At 43.7% G+C, this 23,029-nt stretch overlaps 1 protein-coding gene across 7 annotated transcripts in view; it reads left to right on the top strand.

Annotated features, from left to right (window-relative positions):
- The window catches only part of LOC128696147 (protein lin-10), a 921,476-nt gene that overhangs the window by 365,583 nt on the left and 532,864 nt on the right, over positions 1 to 23,029 (top strand). For 4 of the 7 annotated variants that reach the window (XM_053787270.2, XM_053787272.2, XM_053787274.2 and 1 more), the window contains exon 1: positions 21,858 to 21,934. The exons of 1 other annotated variant lie outside the window; for it this stretch is intronic. Coding sequence is in view for 2 of the 6 variants with exons in the window: in XM_053787273.2 (XP_053643248.2) it covers positions 21,910 to 21,934 (25 nt within the window). In the remaining 4 variants the exon portion in view is untranslated. Of the gene's footprint in view, positions 1 to 21,857; positions 21,935 to 23,029 lie in introns of those variants that run through there. 2 more of the 7 variants (XM_053787273.2, XM_053787277.2) reach the window with 2 other exon arrangements.

Raw genomic sequence — 23,029 nt, forward strand, 5'->3', positions numbered from 1 at the left:
GTTGTTCCTGAAGATCAAGTCTAGTGTATATATCTGTTTCTAGTAAGTTCTCTTTTCTCTTGTTTAAAGCAAAACGGTTCACTGTTGGAGACATGACCTGGTGATAACAGGTGTTCTCCCACAAGTACCAGCAGAAGACCTGGTGATAACAGGTGTTCTTCCACAAATACCAGCAGAAGACCTGGTGATAACAGGTGTTCTCCCACAGGTCCCAGTAGATGACCTTGTGATAACAGGTGTTAACCCACAGGTTTCAGCAGATGACGTGGTGATAACAGGTGTTCTCCCGAAGGTCCCAGTAGATAACCTTGTAATAACAGGGGTTACCCACGGGTACCAGCAAAGGACCTGGTGATAACAGGTATTACCCCACAGGTACCAGCAGAGGACCTGGTGATATCAGGTATTACCCCCACAGGTACCAGCAGAGGACCTGGTGATATCAGGTATTACCCCACAGGTACCAGCAGAGGACCTGGTGATAAGTGTTCCCAGACAGCCATACCTAAGGTCAGGCACTTCAAGTCCTCAATCTTGCAACTCTTGGTAAACCGGAGAGTGTAATGCGCGTTGATAATCACCATAAATCTCCCGGTAATCTCCTGGTAGTCCCGGTAATCTCCTGGTAGTCCCGGTAATCCGCTTGCTGCAGGATAAAAGCCACAAGAGCTTCATAAATCTCTGCTGGCCCACACTGTTCTAATTTTCCAAAGGTTCCCAGGGCGCATTTGGAGTCTCTGAAGAGGTGGGGTTCAGATGCTCCACCTGTACTGTCTTAAGGTGGGGTTCAGGTGCTCCACCTGTACTGTCTTAAGGTGGGGTTCAGGTGCTCCACCTGTACTGTCTTAAGGTGGGGTTCAGGTGCTCCACCTGTACTGTCTTAAGGTGGGGTTCAGGTGCTCCACCTGTACTGTCTTAAGGTGGGGTTCAGGTGCTCCACCTGTACTGTCTTAAGGTGGGGTTCAGGTGCTCCACCTGTACTGTCTTAAGGTGGGGTTCAGGTGCTCCACCTGTACTGTCTTAAGGTGGGGTTCAGGTGCTCCACCTGTACTGTCTTAAGGTGGGGTTCAGGTGCTCCACCTGTACTGTCTTAAGGTGGGGTTCAGGTGCTCCACCTGTACTGTCTTAAGGTGGGGTTCAGGTGCTCCACCTGTACTGTCTTAAGGTGGGGTTCAGGTGCTCCACCTGTACTGTCTTAAGGTGGGGTTCAGATGCTCCACCTGTACTGTCTTAAGGTGGGGTTCAGGTGCTCCACCTGTACTGTCTTAAGGTGGGGTTCAGGTGCTCCACCTGTACTGTCTTAAGGTGGGGTTCAGGTGCTCCACCTGTACTGTCTTAAGGTGGGGTTCAGGTGCTCCACCTGTACTGTCTTAAGGTGGAGTTCGGGGTGCTCCACCTGTACTGTCTTAAGGTGGGGTTCAGGTGCTCCACCTGTACTGTCTTAAGGTGGGGTTCAGATGCTCCACTTGTACTGTCTTAAGGTGGGGTTCATGTGCTCCACCTGTACTGTATTAAGGTGGGGTTCAGGTGCTCCACCTGTACTGTCTTAAGGTGGGGTTCAGGTGCTCCACCTGTACTGACTTAAGGTGGGGTTCACGTGCTCCACCTGTACTGTCTTAAGGTGGGGTTCAGATGCTCCAACTGTACTGTCTTAAGGTGGGGTTCAGGTGCTCCACCTGTACTGTCTTAAGGTGGGGTTCAGGTGCTCCACCTGTACTGTCTTAAGGTGGGGTTCAGGTGCTCCACTTGTACTGTCTTAAGGTGGGGTTCAGGTGCTCCACTTGTACTGTCTTAAGGTGGGGTTCATGTGCTCCACCTGTACTGCCTTCAGGTGCTCCACCTGCACTGTCTTCATGTGGGTGCTCCACCTACACTGTCTTCAGGTGGGTGCTCCACCTACACTGTCTTCAGGTGGGTGCTCCACCTACACTGTCTTCAGGTGGGTGCTCCACCTACACTGTCTTCAGGTGGGTGCTCCACCTACACTGTCTTCAGGTGGGTGCTCCACCGACACTGTCTTCAGGTGGGTGCTCCACCTACACTGTCTTCAGGTGGGTGCTCCACCTACACTGTCTTCAGGTGGGTGCTCCACCTACACTGTCTTCAGGTGGGTGCTCCACCTACACTGTCTTCATGTGGGTGCTCCACCTACACTGTCTTCAGGTGGGTGCTCCACCTACACTGTCTTCAGGTGGGTGCTCCACCTACACTGTCTTCAGGTGGGTGCTCCACCTACACTGTCTTCAGGTGGGTGCTCCACCTACACTGTCTTCAGGTGGGTGCTCCACCTACACTGTCTTCAGGTGGGTGCTCCACCTACACTGTCTTCAGGTGGGTGCTCCACCTACACTGTCTTCAGGTGGGTGCTCCACCTGCACTGTCTTCAGGTGGGTGCTCCACCTACACTGTCTTCAGGTGGGTGCTCCACCTACACTGTCTTCAGGTGGGTGCTCCACCTACACTGTCTTCAGGTGGGTGCTCCACCTACACTGTCTTCAGGTGGGTGCTCCACCTACACTGTCTTCAGGTGGGTGCTCCACCTACACTGTCTTCAGGTGGGTGCTCCACCTACACTGTCTTCAGGTGGGTGCTCCACCTACACTGTCTTCAGGTGGGTGCTCCACCTACACTGTCTTCAGGTGGGTGCTCCACCTACACTGTCTTCAGGTGGGTGCTCCACCTGCACCACCTTAAGACTGTAACTCCGGAAGATTATTACATGTGATCGACCGTAATGATTCTTGACAACCGGAGTCATCCTGCTGTAACAGTGTTCTTACCAGTATTGAGAAGCTCCTTTTGCGGAAGCCGGGGTCGAGCTCCAGATCCTGGCCCCGCCTTTCCACTGGTCACTACTGTCTTCTCTGTCCTTAGTAGCGTGAACCCTGTCATACCTCTTCTTAAAGCTATGTATAGGTTCCGTCTCTACCACGTACCTGTCCAGGTCCTTCCATTTTGTGTGTTTAGTATAACATACAAACTTAATTAACATCATAATATTTAATCATTCATTAAGAGCAACACAAACATTTTTATACACGAATTCCGTTTTAACATTTGTAGTTGTTAGTGTGTTTGTGTTACCACTAGTGTGACGATGTTAGTGTTTGTGTTACCACTAGTGTGACGGTGTTAGTGTGTTTGTGTTACCACTAGTGTGACGGTGTTAGTGTGTTTGTGTTACCACTAGTGTGACGGTGTTAGTGTTTGTGTTACCACTAGTGTGACGGTGTTAGTGTGTTTGTGTTACCACTAGTGTGACGATGTTAGTGTTTGTGTTACCACTAGTGTGACGGTGTTAGTGTGTTTGTGTTACCACTAGTGTGACGATGTTAGTGTTTGTGTTACCACTAGTGTGACGGTGTTAGTGTGTTTGTGTTACCACTAGTATGACGATGTTAGTGTTTGTGTTACCACTAGTGTGACGGTGTTAGTGTGTTTGTGTTACCACTAGTGTGACGGTGTTAGTGTGTTTGTGTTACCACTAGTGTGACGGTGTTAGTGTTTGTGTTACCACTAGTGTGACGGTGTTAGTGTGTTTGTGTTACCACTAGTGTGACGATGTTAGTGTTTGTGTTACCACTAGTGTGACGGTGTTAGTGTGTTTGTGTTACCACTAGTGTGACGGTGTTAGTGTTTGTGTTACCACTAGTGTGACGATGTTAGTGTGTTTGTGTTACCACTAGTGTGACGGTGTTAGTGTGTTTGTGTTACCACTAGTGTGACGATGTTAGTGTGTTTGTGTTACCACTAGTGTGACGGTGTTAGTGTGTTTGTTACCACTAGTGTGACGGTGTTAGTGTTTGTGTTACCACTAGTGTGACGGTGTTAGTGTGTTTGTGTTACCACTAGTGTGACGATGTTAGTGTGTTTGTGTTACCACTAGTGTGACGGTGTTAGTGTGTTTGTGTTACCACTAGTGTGACGGTGTTAGTGTTTGTGTTACCACTAGTGTGACGATGTTAGTGTGTTTGTGTTACCACTAGTGTGACGGTGTTAGTGTGTTTGTGTTACCACTAGTGTGACGGTGTTAGTGTGTTTGTGTTACCACCAGTGTGACGGTGTTAGTGTGTTTGTGTTACCACTAGTGTGACGGTGTTAGTGTGTTTCTTACCACTAGTGTGACGGTGTTAGTGTGTTTGTTACCACTAGTGTGACGGTGTTAGTGTGTTTGTGTTACCACTAGTGTGACGGTGTTAGTGTGTTTGTGTTACCACTAGTGTGACGGTGTTAGTGTGTTTGTGTTACCACTAGTGTGACGGTGTTAGTGTGTTTGTGTTACCACTAGTGTGACGGTGTTAGTGTGTTTGTGTTACCACTAGTGTGACGATGTTAGTGTGTTTGTGTTACCACTAGTGTGACGGCGTTAGTGTGTTTGTCTTGCCACTAGTGTGACGATGTTAGTGTGTTTGTGTTACCACTAGTGTGACGGTGTTAGTGTGTTTGTGTTACCACCAGTGTGACGATGTTAGTGTGTTTGTGTTACCACCAGTGTGACGGTGTTAGTGTGTTTGTGTTACCACCAGTGTGACGGTGTTAGTGTGTTTGTGTTACCACCAGTGTGACGGTGTTAGTGTGTTTGTGTTACCACCAGTGTGACGGTGTTAGTGTGTTTGTGTTACCACCAGTGTGATGGTGTTAGTGTTTGTGTTACCACCAGTGTGACGGTGTTAGTGTGTTTGTGTTACCACCAGTGTGACGGTGTTAGTATTTGTGTTACCACCAGTGTGACGGTGTTAGTGTGTGTCTTACCACCAGTGTGACGGTGTTGGTGTGTTTGTGTTACCACCAGTGTGACGGTGTTAGTGTGTTTGTCTTACCACCAATGTGACGGTGTTAGTGTGTTTGTGTTACCACCAGTGTGACGGTGTTAGTGTTTGTGTTACCACCAGTGTGACGGTGTTAGTGTTTGTGTTACCACCAGTGTGACGGTGTTAGTGTGTTTGTGTTACCACCAGTGTGACGGTGTTAGTGTATTTGTGTTACCACCAGTGTGACGGTGTTAGTGTGTTTGTCTTACCACCAGTGTGACGGTGTTAGTGTGTTTGTCTTACCACCAGTGTGACGGTGTTAGTGTGTTTGTCTTACCACCAGTGTGACGGTGTTAGTGTGTTTGTCTTACCACCAGTGTGACGGTGTTAGTGTGTTTGTCTTACCACCAGTGTGACGGTGTTAGTGTTTGTGTTACCACCAGTGTGACGGTGTTAGTGTTTGTGTTACCACCAGTGTGACGGTGTTAGTGTGTTTATCTTACCAACAGTGTGACGGTGTTAGTGTGTTTGTGTTACAACCAGTGTGACGGTGTTAGTGTATTTGTGTTACCACCAGTGTGACGGTGTTAGTGTGTTTGTCTTACCACCAGTGTGACGGTGTTAGTGTGTTTGTCTTACCACCAGTGTGACGGTGTTAGTGTATTTGTGTTACCACCAGTGTGACACTGTCAGTGTGTTTGTCTCACCACTAGTGTGACAATGTTAGTGTGTTTGTCTCACCACTAGTGTGACGGCGTTAGTGTGTCTCACCACCAGTGTGACGGTGTTAGTGTATTTGTGTTACCACCAGTGTGACACTGTCAGTGTGTTTGTCTAACCACCAATGTGACGGTGTTAGTGTGTTTTTCTTACCACCAATGTGACGGTGTTAGTGTGTTTGTCTTACCACCAGTGTGACACTGTCAGTGTGTTTGTCTAACCACCAGTGTGACAATGTTAGTGTGTTTGTCTCACCACTAGTGTGACGGCGTTAGTGTGTCTCACCACCAGTGTGACGGTGTTAGTGTATTTGTCCCACCATCTGTGTGACGGTGGGTGAAGCCTCACCAGCAACTCCTCCAGGTATGGCACAATAAACACTGGAGGTGGGGCACCAGGAGCACAGCTCTCCAGCTGTAACATCCGTGGTGGTAGTAGGTGATCAGAGGAGACCTGAGGTGATTAAAGACAGGCAGTGGTAAGAGGTGTGGTGGATTAAGGTTTTGGTGGGTATGAGTGGGGGTTGGTTAGTGGTAAGTGGTGAGTGGGGGTGGGTGAGTGAGCCCATTAACCTGTCTGTCAGGTAAGGTGACTGTGAATTAATTGTGTTCAACGTGGTAATGGGCGAGACTAGTGATGGGTGGAGTGGGTGGGGGTAGAGTGGGGAAGGGGTTGGAGTGGGGTAGGAAGGGGGGGTGCAGTAAACCCTAATTTCCTATTTTAACAAAGGCGAAAATAAAAAAAAATTAATCTCTGTGAAAAAATTTATTTGAATGAATAGTGTAGACACGTGTGTGTGTGTGTGTGTGTATGTGTGTGTGTGTGTATGTGTGTGTATGTGTGTGTGTGTGTGTGTGTGTGTGTGTGTGTGTGTGTGTGTGTGTGTGTGTGTGTGTATGTGTGTGTATGTGTGAGTGTGTGTCGAGTCACAGCTCCTGGCCCCGTCTCTTCGCTGGTCGCTACTAGGTTCTGTCTTAGGTGTGATCTATACTACTGTGTGATCTATCTTACTGTGTTATCTATCTTACTGTATGATCTATCTTACTGTGTTATCTATCTTACTGTATAATCTATCTTACTGTGTTATCTATCTTACTGTATAATCTATCTTACTGTGTTATCTATCTTACTGTATAATCTATCTTACTGTGTTATCTATCTTACTGTATAATCTATCTTACTGTGTTATCTATCTTACTGTATAATCTATCTTACTGTGTTATCTATCTTACTGTATAATCTATCTTACTGTGTTATCTATCTTACTGTATAATCTATCTTACTGTGTTATCTATCTTACTGTATAATCTATCTTACTGTGTTATCTATCTTACTGTATGATCTATCTTACTGTGTTATCTATCTTACTGTATGATCTATCTTACTGTGTTATTTATCTTACTGTATGATCTATCTTACTGTGTTATCTATCTTAATCTATCTTACTGTATAATTCATCTTATTGTATGATCTATTTTACTGCGTGATCTATCGTATCTGTGTTCGTAAAAGACATTTCACGAACATAGATAACATAGATCACTAAACCCGCATGGGTTCTGATAAACCTTCGTATAACCGATTACATTTTTATACGTTTCTATTGATTTTAAATGTTAAAAGTAATTACAGTTATAATTTTGAAAGGAAGATATAACCAGCTCTTATAATTATAAGGTGAATCACACCTTCAAGGTTATGTTAGGTCAGGTCAGGTCAGGCCAGGTTAGGTTAGGTTAGGTTAGGTTAGGTTAGGTCATGAAAGAGGACAAGAGCTTTCTGACGAGGTGCTTAGATGATTACCTCCCGTTGGAGCTGTTGGTCATCTGAGCGAAGCCTTCCACTGGCTTACCGGTCCACCCCTTTAAAAATTATTCTCTTCCAGTTGGTGTACAGTTGAAAACATTAATTCCGAGTTAATAATGATGGGCTGAAAATAGTCTACGGGATTTGCCATCCAGAGTTGAGTGTGTTGTTGGACCGTGTACTCGCCTAATTGTGTTTGGAGGGATTGATTCATAGCTCCTGGCCCCGCCTTTTCGCTGGTCGATACTAGGTCCACTCTCTCCCTGCTCTCTGAGCTTTATCATACCTCTTATTAAAGCTATGCATGGAACCTGCCTCCACTACCTCACTCTCCAGACTATTCCACTTCCTGACAACTCTATGACTGAAGAAATACTTCCTAAAATCCCTGTGACTCATCCAAGTCTTCAACTTCCAATTGTGACCCCTTGTTGCTGTGACCCATCTCTGGAACATCCTGTCTTTGTCCACCTTGTATATTCCTCTCAGTATTTTGTATGTCGTTAGCAGTGTCGTCAGGTTGATTTCCCTTAACCTCTCCTCGTAGGACATACCTCTTAGCTCTGGGACTAGTCTTGTTGCAAACCTTTGCACTTTCTCTAGTTTCTTTACGTGCATGGCTAGGTGTGGGTTCCAAACTGGTGCCGCATACTCCAATATGAGCCTAACGTACACGGTGTACAAGGTCCTGAACGATTCCTTATTAAGATGTCGGAATGCTGTTCTGAGGTTTGCTAGGCGCCCATATGCTGCAGCAGTTATTTGGTTGATGTGCGCTTCAGGAGATGTGCCTGGTGTTATACTCACCCCAAGATCTTTATCCTTGAGTGAGGTTTGTAGTCTCTGGCCCACTAGATTGTACTCCGTATGCGGTCTTCTTTGCCCTTCCCCAATCTTCATGACTTTGCACTTGGTGGGGTTGAACTCCAGGAGCCAATTGCTGGACTAGGTCTGCAGCCTGTCCAGATCCCTTTGTAGTTCTGCCTGGTCTTCGATCGAATGAATTCTTCTCATCAACTTCACGTCATCTGCAAACAGGGACACTTCAGAGTCTATTCCTTCCGTCATGTCGTTCACAAATACCAGAAATAGCACTGGTCCTAGGACTGACCCCTGTGAGACCCCACTGGTCACAGGTACCCACTCTGACACCTCGCCACGTACCATGACTCGCTGCTGTCTTCCTGACAAGCATTCCCTGATCCATTGTAGTGCCTTCCCTGTTATCCCTGCTTGGTCCTCCAGTTTTTGCACTAATCTCTTGTGTGGAACTGTGTCAAACGCCTTCTTGCAGTCCAAGAAAATGCAATCCACCCACCCCTCTCTCTCTTGTCTTACTGCTGTCACCATGTCATAGAACTCCAGTAGATTTGTGACACAGGATAATCTTCTTCATGACTTCGCATACTATACATGTCAGTGACACTGGTCTGTAGTTTAGTGCTTCATGTCTGTCTCCTTTTTTAAAAATTGGGACTACATTTGCTGTCTTCCATGCCTCAGGCAATCTCCCTGTTTCGATAGATGTATTGAATATTGTTGTTAGGAGTACACATAGCGCCTCTGCTCCCTCTCTCAGGATCCATGAAGAGATGTTATCCGGCCCCATTGCCTTTGAGGTATCTAGCTCACTCAGAAGCCTATTCACTTCTTCCTTGGTTGTGTGTACTGTGTCCAGCACTTGGTGGTGTGCCCCACCTCTCCGTCTTTCTGGAGCCCCTTCTGTCTCCTCTGTGAACACTTCTTTGAATCTCTTGTTGAGTTCCTCACATACTTCACGGTCATTTCTTGTTGTCTCTCCTCCTTTCTTCCTTAGCCTGATTACCTGGTCCTTGATTGTTGTTTTCCTCCTGATGTGGCTGTATAACAGCTTCGGGTCAGATTTGGCTTTCGCTGCTATGTCGTTTTCATGTTGTTGTTGGGCCTCCCTTCTTATCTGTACACATTAATTTCTGGCTCTACGACTGCTCTCCTTATTCTCCTGGGTCCTTTGCCTTCTACATTTCTTCCATTCCCTAGCACACTTGGTTTTTTCCTCCTTGCACCTTTGGGTAAACTATAGGCTCATCCTGGCTTTTTCATTATTCCTGTTACCCTTAGGTACAAACCTCTCCTTAACCTTCTTGCACATTGTTGCTACATATTCCATCATCTCATTAACTGGCTTCCCTGAAAGTTCTCTGTCCCACTGAACCCCGTTCAGGAAGTTCCTCATTCCTGTGTAGTCCCCTTTCTTGTAGTTTGGCTTCATTCGCCCTGGCCTTCCTGCTTCCCCCTCCACTTGTAGCTCTACTGTGTATTTGAAGCTTAAAACCACATGATCGCTGGCCCCAAGGGGTCTTTCATATGTGATGTCCTCAATATCTGCGCTACTTAAGTCTTGCTGGTTCATCCTCTCCTCTCTCTCTTGTAGTGTCCCTTACGTGTTGGTACATGAAGTTTTCCAGTACCATCATCTTAGCCCTCCATGTATCCTGGCCCCCATGTGGCTCCAAGTTCTCCGAATCGATTTCCTTGTAGTTAAAGTCACCCATGATCAGAAGCTTTGCCCTGCATGCATGAGCTCTTCTGGCCACTGCAGCCAGTGTGTCAACCATCGCTCTATTGCTCTCATCATACTCTTGCCTTGGTCTCCTGCTGTTCTGTGGTGGGTTATACATCACTGCAATTACCACTTTGGGACCTCCAGAGTGAAGCGTTTCCGCAATGTAATCGCTTGCTTCTCCGCTGTCTCCTTTCTCCAGCTCATCAAAATTCCATCAGTTTTTGATCAGCAGTGCCACTCCTCAACCCTTCCCTGTTCCCTCTGTCTTTCCTCAGAATCTGGTATCCCATTGCAAAGATGGCATCTGTTATCATACCTGTAAGCTTGGTTTCTGTGAGAGCTATGATGTCCGGTGATGCCTCTTTGACTCTTTTGTGCCACTCCTCCCACTTTTTTGTTATTCCATCAGCATTTGTGTACCATACCTTCAGGTATGGTACACAAACGTGAGGGTGGGAGACCTGGTAGTGTACTGTGGGATTCTATAGCTGAGTGTTGGGTAGAAGCTGTGAGTATGGATTGTAGTTTGTGTTGGGATGGTGTGATAGGTTGTAGGGTTCTGAGGAGAGTTCTGTGTGTGCTAGCCTTTGCTGCTCTGTCCTGCTATGATTGACCTCTGCTGGTTCCGTCCTTGTCTCCTTTCCTAGCTCCTTTCGCTTTTTTGTCCTCTCCTTCAGCTGCTGCCATTCTGTTTGTGTTCTGTCACTGTCTAGGAACACCCTCTTGTACTCTTCCGAGTACTTCAACCATGGTTTCTCTTGGAGGATCCTGTTCCGTACTGTTTCTGTCCTGAGAATCAGCTTGATTGGTCGTTTTCTCCCCTTCAAGTACCCCCCTATTCTCTGAAAATTTGCAATCTTGTCCATGTCTTCTTCACCTATTTCCGTGATGATGTTCTCAATCTCCTTTCTTTCTTCCTGCCGTCTTTCAGTGTGTGTCCTTTCCTCTCTCTCCTGAAGCCCATGGATAAACACTGATTTTGCCCTTTCCTCCTCGTATTGCCTCTCTCTGTGACTGTGTGTGTGTGTGTGTGTGTGGAAGGTAGAAAGACTGGGGGACTTGTTTGTTTTTCATCACAGTCACTCATACTTTGGGAAAAAGAATACAAGGGGAAAAGAAGTTATTATTTGAGTTTTGAGTGTACTCACCAGGTCGTGCTTGCCTGTGTGTAGCCCCTGGTAGCCAAGTGTAGCCCCTGGTGGCCCCGTGAAGCCCCAGGTAGCTCCATGAAGCCCCTTGTACCTCCGTGAAGCCACTGGTAGCCCTGTGAAGCCCCTTGTATCTCCATGAAGCCTCTGTGTAGCCCGGTAGCCCCGTGAAGCCATTGGTAGCTCCGTGAAACCCCTTGTAGCTCCATGAAGCCACTGGTAGCCCCGTGAAGCCCCTGGTAGCCCAGTGAAGCCCCTGGCAACTCTGTGACGCCCCTGGTAGCTCCGTGAAGCCCCTGGTAGCTCCGAGAAGCCCTTGCTTCTCGTGTAGTCTGCTGGTCCTGGATGACACTGGTAGACATCTCCTATTGGCTCTTCCACGTTTGTTTTTCTCTACCCTTTCTGTTTTTCCTGCTGTTATCCGCCCCAGTCTCTGTCCATCCATCCTCTGGTATAACGCACGATACCTCAAATTATTATCGTGTGACATGTGCGATAATTTCGAGTTTCAGGCTCTGGAAGATTCATTTTATATTTTAAAACACAATTTCTGGCATGATAGGTCAGATACAAGTGTATGAAAGTGTGTGAAAACAGAATCTACTTAGGGTAGATACTGATGTAAATGTTTCAAGTTGGAGCGAAACGTCGTGAATTTCATTCTCCTACATCAGGGTTATATGTGTGAGATTTCACAGTTGTGTGAAGTACAAGTGTTTATCTGTCAGCGTCTGTCAGCCTGCTTGCTGGCGTGTCAGCCTGCTTGCTGACGTGTCAGCCTGCTTGCTGACGTGTCAGCATTTTCATGCTTTTGTGATTCATTCCTTAACATGTGATGTTTATTTAGAAAAAATATTGAGTTCAGTTAAAATAGAATGTTTACCTGTGTACAAGGTGGTCACCTGTGTTGTGATGTACAAGGTGGTCACCTGTGTTGTGATGTACAAGGTGGTCACCTGTGTTGTGATGTACAAGGTGGTCACCTGTGTTGTGATGTACAAGGTGGTCACCTGTGTGGTGATGTACAAGGTGGTCACCTGTGTTGTGATGTACAAGGTGGTCACCTGTGTTGTGATGTACAAGGTGGTCACCTGTGTTGTGATGTACAAGGTGGTCACCTGTGTTGTGATGTACAAGGTGGTCACCTGTGTTGTGATGTACAAGGTGGTCACCTGTGTTGTGATGTACAAGGTGGTCACCTGTGTGGTGATGTACAAGGTGGTCACCTGTCTTGTGATGTACAAGGTGGTCACCTGTGTTGTGATGTACAAGGTGGTCACCTGTGTTGTGATGTACAAGGTGGTCACCTGTGTTGTGATGTACAAGGTGGTCACCTGTGTTGTGATGTACAAGTGGTCACCTGTGTTGTGATGTACAAGGTGGTCACCTGTGTTGTGATGTACAAGGTGGTCACCTGTGTTGTGATGTACAAGGTGGTCACCTGTGTTGTGATGTACAAGGTGGTCACCTGTGTTGTGATGTACAAGGTGGTCACCTGTGTTGTGATGTACAAGGTGGTCACCTGTGTTGTGATGTACAAGGTGGTCACCTGTGTTGTGATGTACAAGGTGGTCACCTGTGTTGTGATGTACAAGGTGGTCACCTGTGTTGTGATGTACAAGGTGGTCATTTGTGTTGTGATGTACAAGGTGGTCACCTGTCTTGTGATGTACAAGGTGGTCACCTGTGTTGTGATGTACCAGGTGGTCACCTGTGTTGTTATGTACAAGGTGGTCACCTGTGTTGTGATGTACAAGGTGGTCACCTGTGTTGTGATGTACAAGGTGGTCACCTGTCTTGTGATGTACAAGGTGGTCACCTGTCTTGTGATGTACAAGGTGGTCACCTGTGTTGTGATGTACAAGTGTCTTGCTAACAGTGTTACTTGGTGACTTACTAACAGTATTACTTGGTGACTTACTAACAGTGTTACTTGGTAACTTACTAACAGTGTTACTTGGTGACTTACTAACAGTGTTACTTGGTGACTTACTAACAGTGTTACTTGGTGACTTACTAACATTGTTACTTGGTGACTTATTAACAGTGTTACTTCGTGACTTACTAAGTGTTACTTGGTGACTTACTAACAGTGTTCCTTCGTGACTTATTAACAGTGTTACTTGGTGACTTACTAAGTGTTACTTGGTGACTTACTAACATTGTTACTTGGTGACTTATTAACAGTGTTACTTGGCAACTTACTAACATTGTTACTTGGTGACTTATTAACAGTGTTACTTGGTGACTTACTAAGTGTTACTTGGTGAGTCACTAACAGTGTTACTTGGTGACTTACTAACAGTGTTACTTGGTGACTTACTAACAGTGTTACTTGGTAACTTACTAACAGTGTTACTTGGTGACTTACTAACAGTGTTACTTGGTGACTTACTAACAGTGTTACTTGGTGACTTACTAACAGTGTTACTTGGTGACTTACTAACAATGTTACTTGGTGACTTACTAACAGTGTTACTTGGTGACTTACTAACAGTGTTACTTGGTGACTTACTAACAGTGTTACTTGGTGACTTACTAACAGTGTTACTTGGTGACTTACTAACAGTGTTACTTGGTAACTTACTAACAGTGTTACTTGGTGACTTACTAACAGTGTTACTTGGTGACTTACTAACAGTGTTACTTGGTGACTTACTAACAGTGTTACTTGGTGACTTACTAACAGTGTTACTTGGTGACTTACTAACAGTGTTACTTGGTGACTTACTAACAGTGTTACTTGGTGACTTACTAACAGTGTTACTTGGTGACTTACTAACAGTGTTACTTGTTGACTTACTAACAGTGTTACTTGGTGACTTACTAACAGTGTTACTTGGTAACTTACTAACAGTGTTACTTGGTGACTTACTAACAGTGTTACTTGGTGACTTACTAACAGTGTTACTTGGTGACTTACTAACAGTGTTACTTGGTGACTTACTAACAGTGTTACTTGGTAACTTACTAATAGTGTTACTTGGTGACTTACTAACAGTGTTACTTGGTGACTTACTAACAGTGTTACATAATAACTTGCTAATATCCTGTATAAGACTGAACTCCTCAGTGATGGTCGCTGCTCTGAGGAATAACGAGTCACTGTATTTTATGTAAATGATGACGCTAATCATTACCTGAGGTCGTTTCTGTAGGTCACCGCCCCCGCGGCCCGGTTCCAGACCAGGCCTCCTAGTTGTTGGCCTGATCGATTAGGCTGTTGGTGCCCCCCGCCCCGCAGGCCAGTGTCCGCACCACTAACCGGCTGATTAGGAACTGTTTTGAGGAAGCTGTCGAGTGTCCTCTTGAAGGCAACTAGGGGGTTGTTGGTATTCCCTTGTATGTAAGAAGGGAGGATGTTGAAGAGTCGTGGTCCCTTAACACTTATTGAGTTCTCTCCCAGTGTATTCAACGCTCTCCTGCTTTTCATTGGTGGTAATGTCCTCCGTCTGCCAAACCTCTCGTGTTCATGAACAGCAACTCTGGCTGCAGGTTTGCAACAAATCTCTCCAATACCTTTCAGGTGTAGATTGTGATGTATCTGTCTCACTTAAGTGCTAAGTTGTATAGTTCTAGGGACTTGAAGTGCTCCCCGTAATTTAGGTGCCGGACTGAGTGTATACAAGTTGTGAAGGTTCTCTCAATATTCTCCAGCTCAGTTTCACCTGTTAGTTATACGTTAAACCAGAATATTTGTGTGTTTTTCTTCCTTAATTTGATCTTTCATATTTATTCATATAAACAGTCCTAAAGTTATTATTATAACTTCAAGTTGATCTGGTGTACGACAATCCTCAACTCAATTTTTTCCAGCAAATTTTGGGTTGATGTGTCTATCAAATTGATAGACGTCACAGTTTGAACTCGTTGCATGCAATTGATCTTTTTCTTTTAATTATTTAAAAACATCTCTATTGCAGATGTTTCTTGAATATGGTAATTCAGAACAGTTTAATTATCAGCTTAATATATGATATAATTTTGTGAACATTGTACAATAATTCTGGCAAAAAAATCTGGTAACTCTCTCATGGAGTAACTCTGTGTTCTGCTGTGTCTGATTATTTCATCTTCCAGACAGTTAAAAATAATTACATCTCCCTGAGTGTCAGCAGATCTCAGTCTCCAAGAAGTCTTGCTGACACTCAGTAATTATGATGACTCGTCTCTTACCGTTAATGGACTGAACTGTCCGTTATCCTGGCCAGTTATTAGTAGTAACTTCAGCACTTCACTCTTCAGCTGACACATTTCATCGGCAAACTGTGAAAACTGAAAACCGTGATAACAGAAGACTTTGAAAACTGAAAGCTGTGAAAAAAATAAGAGGAAGTTAGAGCAAGTTGGGCTACATTTTATACCTATTAGTCTGTATGATTGGGAAAGACTAATTTGCTTGTTCTAATTAGGGAAGGTTAATTAACTTTAGAGAGGTGTAGCAAGTTCTTCAGAACATTAAGAATACTCACACTTAAGGTGTCTCCTTAAGGCTTTGTTTCATTAGTTCCTTTAAGGTCATGTGGTTGTTCATAATTTATCTAAGGTCACATAGTTGTTCTTAATAGTTCATCTAAGGTCATATTCATCTAGTTTATCTAAGGTATAAGAGAAAATTTTAGAAAGGGATTAATTTTAAATGAGTTCTTGCTAATTGACCAATTTTACCTATTCGACGATATAATATATATATATATATATATATATATATATATATATATATATATATATATATATATATATATATATATATATATATATATATATATATATATATAAAGGGTTTGTTGGGTGTTAAGTTCGGTGTTGAAGGTTTTTCAAGACTGCGACTCACTCGTCAGATCATAATCAAGAATAATGTTCCTGGCCGCCAGCGATAATGGCGTTTCCCTTAATGCTCTAATGAGGGTCTGGGACCACTAGTGGTTTCAGACCACAGTCCCAGGCTACTAATGATGCTGGGGACCACTAGTGGTTCCACTGTAGTTGTATACAGACAAGTAAACTCCAGAGGGGTTTACTTGTCTGTACACTACTACTACTACTGCCACTTTTGATAATAATAATAATCACTTTAGGTGGAAATAAAAAAAATTATGTAAATTATGCGTCTATTACTATATAATCTGAACTTAAATCAAGTGTTCTACTTGGAAGGTTCAGAGGTTCATTGTTTTAATGATTAATATTCTTCTTGCATTAAATTCTACCATTAATTTCTTTCTTTATTTCCTTCATTTATGTCATTGTTATCGCAGGATTTTGCCAACAATTTATTATCCTCTTCATAATATATTTTCAATGCGTCGGTTGTTATTACTGTCAATTAAGTTAATGAGGGTAATTAGGCAGCCCTGAAGAAGGGCCTTTAATAAGGTGGCTGAATTTATTTTTTTCCTTTTCTTCTTCCTCCGACTTTGTGATTTTTATTTCGCTCACAACTCGGGAATGCCTCATCCAATCGGCTTCAGATTTTTTCAACACTTGTGTACGGTAACGAGGACCAAATTCTTGGACCAACTGGCATGTTCCACCTGCGCTGTGACCAGAGTTGTTGAAGACATTGCCAGCGTCTTGGAATGACTGGAATAACTTGCAAAATCCTCAGTGGTGGAGCTTCTAACTTAGACAAAAGCTGCTTAAAATTTAGACGAGGTTGGAGAGTAAAACTGAGGAGTGTAGCAGCAGCAACTCTGACTATTGTGTCTGGCAAAATTATGGGATGTTTTTATTCATGTTAAATAAATTTTAGTTGACCTGGTCTGAACACCTTCAGTATTTACTGACTGCTGCTGCAGCTGAGGTTCACGATATTACCTCTTAAGTCTCCTTCGTGTCTTGCAAAATTTGTTGATGTACTAAAAGAGAAAAAAATGGTTTGAAATCATTGGTATTCTTGTCGTAACTAGAGAATGACTCGTCTGATCGACTTCAAATTTTCACCACTGTTGTGTTGTCTTGAACATAAGGTTCACGCTGCTAGTTAATGCTGCTTCTGACTGGCTTCAAACTATTATTGACGATGTATTCTGTAATAAGAATTATAACCCATAAGTTCAGACCTAGCTGGTGCAAATTCGAAATTTTGCTGTACAGTATATTTGAAAAAAACTTGGAGAATCAGATTAATTATTGGAGAATAGCTTGTCCGATCGACTTCAAACTTTTACCACTGATGTGCTTTTTTATAACAACTTGTCGCTTACTTTGACCTCTGTGCACTTTGTCAGTTTTGTTAAGCAAATTGTTTCCCTTTGTAATAACGAGACTATACACTGTTTCGCTACATTTTCGTTTATTACTCGAGAATACAATACTCGATAGGCTTCAAATTTTCAGTATTTGTGTAATGTATCTTGAAGATTAATGGCGCTACTGTCACTGGTGGATGATCTCTGATGGCGCTACTGTCACTGGTGGATGATCTCTGATGGCGCTACTGTCACTGGTGGATGATCTCTGATGGCGCTACTGTCACTGGTGGATGATCTCTGATGGCGCTACTGTCACTGGTGGATGATCTCTATAAAACGTTACGAAGGTCATTACCAGATCTTGCTTCCCTCTGATAGTTGGAGACTCTCCTGTGATAGTTGGAGACTCTCCTGTGATAGTTGGAGACTCTCCTGTGATAATTGGAGACTCCTGTGATAGTTGGAGACTCTCCTGTGATAGTTGGAGACACTCCTGTGATAATTGGAGACTCCCCTGTGATAGTTGGAGACACTCCTGTGATAGTTGGAGACTCTGCTGTGATAGTTGGAGACTCCTGTGATAGTTGGAGACTACTGTGATTGCTGGAGACTACTGTGATAGTTGGAGGCTCCTGTGATAGTTGGAGACTCTCTGTGATAGTTGGAGACTCCTGTGATAGTTGGAGACTCTCCTGTGATAGTTGGAGACTCCCCTGTAATAGTTGGAGACTCTCCTGTGATAGTTGGAGACTCCCCTGTGATAGTTGGAGACTCCCCTGTGATAGTTGGAGACTCTGCTGTGATAGTTGGAGACTCCTGTGATAGTTGGAGACTCCTGTGATAGTTGGAGACTCTCCTGTGATAGTTGGAGACTCTCCTGTGATAGTTGGAGACTCCTGTGATAGTTGGAGACTCTCCTGTGATAGTTGGAGACTCTCCTGTGATAGTTGGAGACTACTGTGATAGTTGGAGACTACTGTGATAGTTGGAGACTCCTGTGATAGTTGGAGACTACTGTGATAGTTGGAGACTACTGTGATAGTTGGAGACTACTGTGATAGTTGGAGACTCCTGTGATAGTTGGAGACTCCTGTGATAGTTGGAGACTACTGTGATAGTTGGAGACTCCTGTGATAGTTGGAGACTCCTGTGATGGAGACTCCTGTGATAGTTGGAGACTACTGTGATAGTTGGAGACTCCTGTGATAGTTGGAGACTCCTGTGATAGTTGGAGACTCCTGTGATAGTTGGAGACTCCTGTGATAGTTGGAGACTCTCCTGTGATAGTTGGAGACTCTCCTGTGGTAGTTGGAGACTCCTGTGATAGTTGGAGACTCTCCTGGGATAGTTGGAGACTCCTCTGTGATAGTTGGAGACTCTCCTGTGATAGTTGGAGACTCCTGTGATAGTTGGAGACTACTGTGATAGTTGGAGACTACTGTGATAGTTGGAGACTCCTGTGATAGTTGGAGACTCCTGTGATAGTTGGAGACTCCTGTGATAGTTGGAGACTCTCCTGTGATATTTGGAGACTCCTGTGATAGTTGGAGACTATTGTGATAGTTGGAGACTACTGTGATAGTTGGAGACTCCTGTGATAGTTGGAGACTGGAGACTCCTGTGATAGTTGGAGACTGGAGACTCCTGTGATGGAGACTCCTGTGATACTTGGAGACTACTGTGATAGTTGGAGACTCTCCTGTGATAGTTGGAGACTACTGTGATAGTTGGAGACTCCTGTGATAGTTGGAGACTCCTGTGATAGTTGGAGACTACTGTGATAGTTGGAGACTCCTGTGATAGTTGGAGACTCTCCTGTGATAGTTGGAGACTACTGTGATAGTTGGAGACTCCTGTGATAGTTGGAGAGTCCTGTGATAGTTGGAGACTCTCCTGTGATAGTTGGAGACTTCTGTAATAGTTGGAGACTACTGTGATAGTTGAAGACTCTCCTGTGATAGTTGGAGACTCTCCTGTGGTAGTTGGAGACTACTGTGATAGTTGGAGACTCCTGTGATAGTTGGAGACTCCTGTGATAGTTGGAGACTCCTGTGATAGTTGGAGACTCCTGTGATAGTTGGAGACTCCTGTGATAGTTGGAGACTACTGTGATAGTTGGAGACTACTGTGATAGTTGGAGACTCTCCTGTGATAGTTGGAGACTCTCCTGTGATAGTTGGAGACTCTCCTGTGGTAGTTGGAGACTCCTGTGATAGTTGGAGACTCCTGTGATAGTTGGAGACTCCTGTGATAGTTGGAGACTACTGTGATAGTTGGAGACTCCTGTGATAGTTGGAGACTCCTGTGATAGTTGGAGACTCCTGTGATAGTTGGAGACTACTGTGATAGTTGGAGACTACTGTATAACCCACCCAGAATGATGTTGGTGTATTTAATACAGTGTGTTGGTGACATTGCTGTATTATTTCGTCTTGCTGCTGCTGAGGGGATCTTGATCCAAGGAACCGGACTTATCTTCTACCCTTGCTTCGGTCGAATTTGAATGACTAATTCCAGAGAAGCTACATGACCCCTACGGGTTTACCGCTTTCCTTTGATTTAAAAGATGACAGTTGTGAAGGTCATCGGTCATCAGTCGTCAATGGTTGATGCATCAACAGTTGTGAAGGTCATCAGTCTTCAATGGTTGATGTATCAACAGTTGTGAAGGTCATTAGTCTTCAATGGTTGATGTATCAACAGTTGTGAAGGTCATCAGTCGTCAATGGTTGATGTATCAACAGTTAGGAAGGTCATCAGTCGTCAATGGTTGATGTATCAACAGTTGTGAAGGTCATCAGTCGTCAATGGTTGATGTATCAACAGTTGTGAAGGTCGTCAGTCGTCAATGGTTGATGTATCAACAGTTGTGAAGGTCGTCAGTCGTCAATGGTTGATGTATCAACAGTTGTGAAGGTCATCAGTCGTCAATGGTTGATGTATCAACAGTTGTGAAGGTCATCAGTCGTCAATGGTTGATGTATCAACAGTTGTGAAGGTCATCAGTCGTCAATGGTTGATGTATCAACAGTTGTGAAGGTCGTCAGTCGTCAATGGTTGATGTATCAACAGTTGTGAAGGTCATCAGCCGTCAATGGTTGATGTATCAACAGTTGTGAAGGTCATCAGTCGTCAATGGTTGATGTATCAACAGTTGTGAAGGTCGTCAGTCGTCAATGGTTGATGTATCAACAGTTGTGAAGGTCATCAGTCGTCAATGGTTGATGTATCAACAGTTGTGAAGGTCGTCAGTCGTCAATGGTTGATGTATCAACAGTTGTGAAGGTCATCAGCCGTCAATGGTTGATGTATCAACAGTTGTGAAGGTCATCAGTCGTCAATGGTTGATGTATCAACAGTTGTGAAGGTCGTCAGTCGTCAATGGTTGATGTATCAACAGTTGTGAAGGTCGTCAGTCGTCAATGGTTGATGTATCAACAGTTGTGAAGGTCATCAGTCGTCAATGGTTGATGTATCAACAGTTGTGAAGGTCGTCAGTCGTCAATGGTTGATGTATCAACAGTTGTGAAGGTCGTCAGTCGTCAATGGTTGATGTATCAACAGTTGTGAAGGTCATCAGTCGTCAATGGTTGATGTATCAACAGTTGTGAAGGTCATCAGTCGTCAATGGTTGATGTATCAACAGTTGTGAAGGTCATCAGTCGTCAATGGTTGATGTATCGTGTAAGATGGATGGAAAGTTCCGTGGGGTCAAGGCTGTGTAGGCACAAATTTTGGGGAGGATTCTGTGCAGTAACTGGAAAATGCATCATCTGGTAGGTTTTAAACTTTCACTGTTGACGTGTTTTCCTCGAGGTAAACAATGTTAGGTTGTGTAAGTTATCCTGTAACAATTTTATTAATAAAATTGTTTAGTGTGAAGCAATAAGAGAAAGTTTCTCGTGGTCAGAAATAAGTCACAGTGTTTGACTTTATTTGGTTATAACTTTAATAAACTTTACATGTATGTGTGGTTAACATGTGTGTGTTATTAACACTCATGTTAATAACTTTTATGATATACATACATACGACTTTCTCACTTCCTTGACTGGATTGATATTGACCTGTGTAACTCCCTCTTGGCTTGATTTTACAAGAGATTTGAAAAAAAAAAATTCTTTTCGATAATTTCTGAGTGTGGCACCTGATCAGCTTCAACACTTCCCTGCTGATTACTTCACACTGCAACCTTCTGAGCGACTTCAAGTTTAGTGTGCTTGTGTGTTTTACAGTATTTGTCTCGTTGAAAAGTTCGAAGTAAATTTACACCGTCTGTGTCTTAATTTATATTTTCTGTGTCTCTTCCCATTATCTTGAAAGCTTTAAAACTAACATCTAACTGTATTGTCAACTACTGCCTCATTCTGTACTGTTCCAGCCGCCTGTATTGAGGTACATGGGGCTAGGGTTATGCAATACTGGGATACCTTCCTGGATCATTGAGATACAAGGGGCTGGGGTTATGCAATACTAGGATACATTCCTGGATCATTCACGTACATAGGGCTGGGGTTATGCAATACTGGGATACCTTTCTTGAAAGTACGGTAATGGCAGTACAGACAGTGATGCCTGTAGCCTGGGAGTGAGATGTGTAGTTGTGATGAGTAAGCTTGAGGAGGTAAAGACAATGTTGGAGAGATAAGGTAATCAGGAGAGATATCGAGAGCAGATAACCTTAAGTCTTAAGAGATATGGTCAGTGTGTGTGTTGAGGTGTCGCCAGTCACTGCTAGTGGTCACATGGCTGCTGTGACCGAACAACCAGGTCTGTCCTGTTGTGCTCTGTTGCTGTCTTGACATAAACCTTACTGAGTACTTGTTATCTGCTGTATTGTACTGCATCTTACTGAGTACTTGTTACCTGCTGTTTTGTACTGTATCTTACTGAGTACTTGTTATCTGCTGTATTGTACTGTATCTTACTGAGTACTTGTTACCTGCTGTTTTGTACTGTATCTTACTGAGTACTTGTTATCTGCTGTATTGTACTGTATCTTACTGAGTACTTGTTACCTGCTGTTTTGTACTGTATCTTACTGAGTACTTGTTACCTGCTGTATTGTACTGCATCTTACTGAGTACTTGTTATCTGCTGTATTGTACTGTATCTTACTGAGTACTTGTTACCTGCTGTTTTGTACTGTATCTTACTGAGTACTTGTTATCTGCTGTATTGTACTGTATCTTACTGAGTACTTGTTATCTGCTGTATTGTACTGTATCTTACTGAGTACTTGTTACCTGCTGTTTTGTACTGTATCTTACTGAGTACTTGTTGCTTACTGTATTGTACTGCATCTTACTGAGTACTTGTTACCTGCTGTATTGTACTGCATCTTACTGAGTACTTGTTATCTGCTGTATTGTACTGTATCTTACTGAGTACTTGTTACCTGCTGTTTTGTACTGTATCTTACTGAGTACTTGTTACCTGCTGTATTGTACTGTATCTTACTGAGTACTTGTTACCTGCTGTTTTGTACTGTATCTTACTGAGTACTTGTTACCTGCTGTTTTGTACTGTATCTTACTGAGTACTTGTTACCTGCTGTATTGTACTGTATCTTACTGAGTACTTGTTGCTTACTGTATTGTACTGCATCTTACTGAGTACTTGTTACCTGCTGTATTGTACTGTATCTTACTGAGTACTTGTTACCTGCTGTTTTGTACTGTATCTTACTGAGTACTTGTTACCTGCTGTTTTGTACTGTATCTTACTGAGTACTTGTTACCTGCTGTATTGTACTGTATCTTACTGAGTACTTGTTACCTGCTGTATTGTACTGTATCTTACTGAGTACTTGTTACCTGCTGTATTGTACTGTATCTTACTGAGTACTTGTTACCTGCTGTATTG

This window comes from Cherax quadricarinatus, chromosome 48 (genome assembly GCF_038502225.1).
Source record: "Cherax quadricarinatus isolate ZL_2023a chromosome 48, ASM3850222v1, whole genome shotgun sequence".
NCBI lineage: Eukaryota > Metazoa > Arthropoda > Malacostraca > Decapoda > Parastacidae > Cherax > Cherax quadricarinatus.